This window comes from Poecilia latipinna, unplaced genomic scaffold (assembly GCF_001443285.1).
Source record: "Poecilia latipinna isolate Pla-1442-1.1 unplaced genomic scaffold, P_latipinna-1.0 Scaffold117, whole genome shotgun sequence".
Lineage (NCBI taxonomy): Eukaryota > Metazoa > Chordata > Actinopteri > Cyprinodontiformes > Poeciliidae > Poecilia > Poecilia latipinna.
Genome location: NW_015112733.1, coordinates 494,505 through 501,819, shown reverse-complemented (window position 1 = coordinate 501,819; position 7,315 = coordinate 494,505). Strand labels below are relative to the sequence as shown.

The window sequence follows — 7,315 nt, the reverse complement described above, 5'->3', positions numbered from 1 at the left end:
TTATAGCAGAAACGTTATTGTAGTGTAATAACTAACATTTAGTAAGACAGTGATGTCTGATTTCACTCTTTAATATAGGAGCTTAAAAAGCTAGCTATACTTCAAAACACCCTCCTGGGAAAGTCATTTTAATAAATGTTTACAGATTTTTAAAATGAAAACGGAAGGCGACGAAGAGATCACAGCATATTGCCACTAGATGTCGCTTTTTTCCATATGTAAATGAACAGAAACTCTATGTACTATCTTATTTCCACTTCGTTTGTGGCCTTTAGGTCTCGTGCAGCCGTCGAAACAAATCACAACAAAAATAGTGTGGTGATATTATGGCTTTGTTGCCTGTTTGTGTCACACCACAGTCCAGTATGTTACAAATAGTCTTTATAATACATTTTCGCATTTTCACTAAAATATAAAATATGTTTTTTTTTCTTTTTTAGAAAGATTAAGGTCAGTATTTTGTACGCTTTTTCTAATTTCACATGAAGAGCAAAGACATTACAGATATATCCGTAAATACTTACTTGGTTACTGCAAAATCGCTTGCGCATGCGTACCAGTGTATGTAGGTAACATAAAGAGGGAAGACAGTAACGTGATATTACTATATCTAGAACACCAGGACGTTCAAGAGTTAGGCCACGTTGTGTCTTGAAGAAATCCCAACCAACCCTTCATCATGCTGTGAATAAGAGCGAAAAGAATTAACGTTACGTCACTCTTTACCCACAATGCAAAGCGCTTGTAAGATTATGTATATCATTCTATTTTATTTTACTTTGTTTGAATTCATTTTTGTTAGTTTCAACGTGGCGATCTAAACTGAGGAACTGTGTGTGTATATATTTTTGCAGTGTTTACGTTTACTCAAGTTGTTTTTGGAAAACCGTCAATGAAAAGGCTGTGTCAAAGAATGTCCTCTGGCTTCGGCGCTGCACTCGACATGCACTCTTGTTTCTCTTCAGATCGTATAAATCTTTCGCCTTTTACTAAAGATTTCCGTGGAGAGGAACAACAAGAGTTTATCCCAATTTTTTGACGCCCTACGAAAGTGGGGCATTCTAATCTTGTAAAAATAATTCTTAATAGTAGCCTACTGAGAGTATACTGATTTTAGTTGTACATAAAGTTATGAACGAGAAGGAAGAAGCCGTATATGTTGTGATGACTTTAAGTGACCGCTAGATGTCAAAAGTTTTCTGGCTCTTCTGTGATAAATTAATCTGTGATAAATTAGCTGAGGAATCTGTTTTAATAGGCAGCTACAGACATGAAAATGTTACATTTAGACCATTATCTCTTCTCTTTCATCACAATCCAAGTCAACAGGCGGCAACAACGCTACAGCTCTGAAATGCTAAAATATTGAAGACATCGTGAGAATAACTCCCCATCAACAGTGACCGCCAATATCAGGGTTTAGTGATGGAAAAAATTAGGAAATTTAAAAAATAATTGAAAGTCAACAGCCAAGAAGTGAATTTGCTTTCTAACTGCTGTACAATTAATCAGAAAAACAGGACACAAAACTTTGCAAAACTTCTTCTGTATTTTATTTAAAACACAAAGCGTTTTAACTTCAGCTAAGGGAAAAGGTAGTTATTTTTCCAGCATCAACTTTTCAATAACTACCAAAGCTCAGCTGTTGGATCTGATTGATTTAACTGTCTTGTTTTCAGGTGTTTTTATGTTTATAGTCTGCAAAGTGCATTCTTAGATATTCAGTAATGAGTGATGAGATTTCCAAAAAATTTGAGCACCACTTTTTACTTTTTCAACCTTCTGCTGGTTGTCCACACACACCTTCACCTCCTATATTGAAAACTACAATGGTGCCCTGCTTTTTTTCCACGGTACAACTGGCGCACCAAAGTCTTGAAATGAAAAAATATTTAAACAGAGACTTGGTGATCCTCAAATATTGCTCTTTGCCATCGTCTTAAATGCATTGCTGTCCCACTTAGACTCAAAAGTGCAAAAAGTGAGAACGCTCTTTATTTCCCACTGTAGCACTTCATAGTGACACCCAAAGGAAAGAAAAAGTCATGAATAAAAAAAAAAAACTTCATATATTTATTCAAAATAAAGTCAATGTTTTCCTAAAATAATTCAAGATGAGATTATGTTAACTCAAACAAAAAATGAATTTCTTTTAAGTCTTATTAAACACCTTTATCAGTCAGTTAGAGAGGACACAATATGTGCAACTATAAGTTGCCTGCACAGCCCTGCGCATAACATGAAATATGTCTACATGTTTTTAATTCAATGATTTAGATTTGACTGACAAAGGGGAAAAAACTAAAGTATAATTATTTATTCTCATAGACAGTCATCAACAGGCTATCTGCATTTGCTTCCTCATCTCTAGAAAGCTAGTTCCATTTTTCTACTTGTTATTAAAACCTGAGCTTTAAGCAGGCAATGCTTAAAAGCATCTGTGTGCTATTCTGAACACAACAGTCTAAAATGCTGATGAAAAAAATAATGAAAGGTTTTTCAAATAACCAGCATGTCAACAACAGAAATAGATCACAGCAAACACAATAAAAGAAAACTTAAATTTTTTTGCAGATCTTTTTTTTTTCTTGCATATTGTTGCACTTTATGTGAAGGTGATCTCCTGAAGAAGATCTGCAGAGAAGTAGCCCAGCTTGCGTCCTGTGCTGACCTTCAGGTAGCCAGCTTTCTCATCTCCTTTCTTCACTACAATCTAAAAGACAATTATCTTCTTTTATCATTTTGTTTCTTTCTTTTTATTTTAAAGATGTGTCACGTTGTTCACGTACGCACCCGCTAAATTCTGGAAACTTACCTGATCTTTCTTGAGTGTAATTTGTCCCATTTCTCTGTTGCCCACAAAGGAGCGGGTCACCTTGTAAACCCGTTCAGACGCACGCACTTTAATGAGGTAGTTGGCGGGGAAGTAGCCGGTCTTCTCCCCCATCTTTCCCTGATTACATAAGGAAGAGCGTCAGAGTTCATCTTGACGGCAGCAGAGTGTTATAAATCTAAACGGAGGAATGAAACCCACCCTCCACCACTCTTCATTGGAATCATCCAGAACTATGATCCGATCACCAGGGCTGATCAAGTCAAAACGGAGTTTTGAGCGATTAGGGTTGATTTGTCAAATTCCGTCAAAGGAAAATGTGTCATTACTTATAAGGTGAATACACTGAGACTCATTTAGATCTCTCAAACATACTGGAAGTCAAGGTCGTCTTTCTCGATGGCTTTGAAGCGGTAGAGAGCCAGGTAGTAGTGGGACCCGGTGAAGGTGCCTTTAGCCTGTTGACAGAAAGCACAGACAATGCAGCAGGAGAGAAACAATGAAAGTGAAATTATTTACTTCCAGTTGCAGGTTGAAGAACATGAAGTTTGCTCTCACCTTGTCATCTGCTTTGTCTCCACCTTTTTCTTTTTTATCTTCAGGCTTCCCTGCACGAACACATGAAACAGTAACTCAGAAACAGGCATTGATTTTTCGTCTTTGACATCTACCCAGCGCTTTACCAAAGTAATCTATTTTTAATTGTTTGAACAAGATCCTTTAAATTATCTGTGGTATTCTCTATCTCAGGTAACATCATAATTTTAGTTTTACCTTCTCCTCCCTCTTCGTTTTCTTTGGGTTGTTGGTTTTCTTCCTCCTCCTCTTCCATCATCATCATCATCTAGATGACACAGTACATGAAAGTCAACATGCTAAACAAAAATGATCATTTATTGATGTTTCAAATTTATGTTTAAAATCGTTGACATCTTCAACAGTGCACTGAATGTGGAGGGTTCTGTAAATTACGCAGAAACTTAAAAAAAACCCAACTACTTCTGCCTCCTGTTTGTTTTTTTCTTCTTCTGAGCTTTTGATTTTTTTGATTGAAATATGACCAAATTACTCACATTCTTCTTGTCGTTTTCATTCTTTTTGCGTTCCTTGTTGGCCATGATGACACCAACCCTCAAGGTATCAAAGACGGGGTCGTTCCGGTTCGGGTTGTCTGGTATCAGCACATTATTTTAAACCAAGTTATGATCATTTACGGTAGTCATTTCACCAATCAGCTTCCAGTGTGAGAGCTGCTTTTCCGAGTCTAGAAAATGTATAATCTTAGTAAAGAACAAGTGCAACTAAAGCTTTGAAGGACTCACTTGGGTCTGGTTGGTCACTGCTGTACAGTGGGGAGCTATAGGCCCGTCTGAAGCCTGGTGGCTGCAGAAAAACACAACGCTTGAAATTTTTTTGCACAACTCTGTCTTTACTGGTGCAAAGAAATTAGACATTTGAATGACTTGCTCCGTAAAAGGCATGCTGGATAGTGAAGAAAAACCCACAATTTTTCCAAAGCACTTCTGGAACTCGACGTAGTGCTGACACGAATGATGGATGTTGGTCTTGCAGTTCTTACACCTCAGACAGAATTTGTTGTTCACTAGGTGGTGTGCAAAGGAATATCAGTGAGGAGAACCTGACAGCATGTGGTTGTAGCAGCGGTTCAGGTGCAGAATGTATTATGAGTTCGTCTCCTGCATAATACATACAAACGATCATGCGAGCACAGACGTCACAGAACTTGGGCTTCTTGCAGTAATGGTCCTTAAACTTGTGGGGTTTGTCATTGATCCGAATAACAGGCTCTGGAGGAGGCTCTGGTTCCTTCTCCTCTACCTCCACCTCCTCCTCATAGATGAAATAGACCTGGAGAAACAAATAAAATCCTGAGGTAAGGTTTTATTTTGGGCGGGTTTGGATGTTCAGTGACATTTGGAAAGAGGGCTTTATTTTTAAAACTCCCCATTTCTGGTTTGGTTATTAGAAGATTTTTTTTTCCATCATAGAGAGAGAAAATACACTATGAGTTCATAATCTTAATGTTAAAAATGCCGTTGAACTGTAGTCCTGCCTCGAGGTTGCGGCTATTTTAAACACCCTGGGAATGCCCCTGCTAACACTGGCTGGTTAGCATGGTGCTACGACTCACAGTGTCTCCATCTTCCCTCACTACGTTGTCAGGAGCTGGAGGATTGTCATGAATATCCACAGAGTTTTTGTCATCCTCCCTAACACACAGATACACACACACACACACACACACACACACAAAGGAGAAAACAAAAAAAGAAGTTCAGATAGTTCTTATTGGGAAAATAAAAGTTTGTTCAGCTTGTCAGACAACAAATGCAAATGTCAAACTGCCTAACGTAGGACATTAACGTAAAATATGACTTAAATAAGTGCTATTTTATCATACATGCAGGCAAAGAGTTACCATTGCTGGCTTGGCTTAATTTTAATGGCTATTTACTTCATTTCTGAACCAATTTTGATATTTTTATTTGTAAAAAAAAAAAAAGGAAAATTGTTGAAAAAAAAGTGTCATCTTCCATCCCTTTTGATAGCTGTGCACTACTTTGTGATGGTCACTCCCAATAAAATACATTGAAGTTTGTGGTTCCGAGGAGGCATGCATGTGAACATAACCCACCGGTAACACTGTTGAAAGTTTGTCCAATGCCATATTCAAGAAATCAATGGATGTTACTTTGTACAAAACAAAATCTTACACAATATGTCTCTTCATCTTAACATGGGGTTCCTTTATCTGTTGTTGTGTAGAAGAATACTAGGAGAACCGAAATGAGTTGATAAATACGGATATCAAACGGCGTGCAGGAGGAGAAGCATGCAGGAACTGTACTCACTGGTCCATGGTGCAAGGCTAAACTTGTCAATACACCAAAGTCTAAAAGAAATCAGAACGATTTTATTGTTGCACTACTGGCCGTCCCATTCAGGATACATTTTGATTAATGAAACAACCATAGTTTTGATCACAGCCTCTAAATGCTGTGCATCTCATGTTTAGCTATGAATGATTATATTTGTTGCATGAGCCGTAGACATATATATAGTCAATGCATGGAAGAACCAAATGTCGACTGACTGCCCATAGGCATAAAAGCAATAGAAAATATGACCAGGACACAACTGACAGATGTTATTATTTTCATTTTCTTCCTGTTCACCGCCATTTCTAATGCTGCCCGGGGAATCTGCCTTCATACTTCATATAAAAAACACTACTATCTACAACTTAAATGTGTTGAATGTTAATTAAAGAGGATGATGTAGTGGAAACTCAAATGCAGATACAAACACCAAACTACAGTATACTGTTTACAGTGTTTATGGCAATCACTTGAAGCACACAAAGTGTTTGGGGGGCACTGGTCTGCTTAAACTGAACTATTCTTGGTTGGTGAAATTTGATCTCATCTCAACTAAATTTGGAAGTTGCTGCCAGTCAAAAAAGAAGAAGAAAAATAACATTTTGAAATCCAGCTCTGGAGAAATACTGCTTCTATGATCGATAGGTGTCAACTGGACTTTCTCATAGAAACCAAGGCAACCAAACTGAAAGATCAGAGCCTCTTTTGGTCAGTAGAGAGATGTTTTAATAAAAGAATACAACATTTAAGCTGAAACACCTACCTTTAGTTCAAACGTGTACAGATCACACTGAAGTCTTCACCAGCTGGTAATAACTGTCGTATTATTAGTTCGGTGTGGTTGAGTCTAAGAAGGAAGCTGACCAAAATGTTTCCTCACTTCCCAGGGCCTCAGGATTCAGTCTCTGTCTGTAGTCCCTCTGATGTTTTCTTCATGTTATTTTTTCTCTGATTCCCTCTGTGACTCAAACTCTCGTAGATTTGGGAAGGTCTTTGTGATGTGTATCCATGATTTTCTGGGCGTAATTGTATGCACAGCAGGCTGAGCCCTGCTATGTGAGGTTGATGGGTTGGAACAGCTGAGGACCTCAGTCTGAGCACCAGTGACGATGGAAATCAGATACATTCTCTCCGAGTGGCAACATTATATGCACGCACGCACGCACACACACACAAACACACACACGCACGCGCTCACGCACGCACGCACGCACGCACAGACACACACGCACAGGTCTTTTATCTTGTACCATTCGTTCACAGGCCACAGAAATACACACAGAGGCAAGTTCAGGTATTTATACGTAATTATGTTTACAAGTCACGCAGACTTGAATGTTCGGTCAGAAGTTAAATTAGAAGTAATTTTTTTGTGAAACAGCTCTATCGGCTCACCAAACAAAGTAATGCGCCATCTTTTCTAATCTATCTCCATCTCTGGATTTCATATTTATTAATTTCATTTTTTTATTATTATTTCATACACTTATTTGTCTATTTAATGATGTTTTTACCCAGTTGTTTGTGGTGCTCACCCAATTCTAAGTGCAAAAATAAATCTTTATTGGTTGAGATTTTCTTT

At 37.9% G+C, this 7,315-nt stretch overlaps 1 protein-coding gene across 3 annotated transcripts; it reads right to left on the bottom strand.

Annotated features, from left to right (window-relative positions):
- Positions 1 to 1,525: 1,525 nt before the first annotated feature.
- stac3 (SH3 and cysteine rich domain 3) lies at positions 1,526 to 6,827 on the bottom strand. Of its 3 annotated transcripts, XM_015028234.1 has the most exons (14): positions 6,497 to 6,827; positions 5,707 to 5,747; positions 4,986 to 5,064; positions 4,546 to 4,702; positions 4,339 to 4,436; positions 4,156 to 4,216; positions 3,907 to 4,004; positions 3,608 to 3,677; positions 3,392 to 3,441; positions 3,209 to 3,291; positions 3,035 to 3,086; positions 2,816 to 2,953; positions 2,605 to 2,713; positions 1,526 to 2,026 (listed from the first exon to the last, which is right to left on the bottom strand). In XM_015028234.1, the coding sequence occupies exons 2-13, from the start codon at positions 5,712 to 5,714 to the stop codon at positions 2,606 to 2,608; spliced, it is 1,002 nt and encodes a 333-aa protein (XP_014883720.1). In that variant the 5' UTR covers positions 5,715 to 5,747; positions 6,497 to 6,827; the 3' UTR covers positions 1,526 to 2,026; position 2,605. The 3 variants fall into 3 exon arrangements, with proteins under 3 accessions (XP_014883720.1, XP_014883719.1, XP_014883721.1); XM_015028233.1 differs by having other exon boundaries at positions 1,851 to 2,713; XM_015028235.1 differs by lacking the exons at positions 4,986 to 5,064; positions 6,497 to 6,827 and having other exon boundaries at positions 1,851 to 2,713; positions 5,707 to 5,730.
- Positions 6,828 to 7,315: the final 488 nt, after the last annotated feature.

Bases quoted from the DNA above. Each gene is read 5' to 3' on its own strand.
- stac3 (XM_015028234.1), bottom strand. The intron at 4,005-4,155 runs GTGAGTCCTTCA...TGCTGATACCAG, and splicing joins CAGTGACCAACCAGACCCAA to ACAACCCGAACCGGAACGAC. The intron at 3,292-3,391 runs GTGAGAGCAAAC...TTCTGTCAACAG, and splicing joins GAGACAAAGCAGATGACAAG to GCTAAAGGCACCTTCACCGG.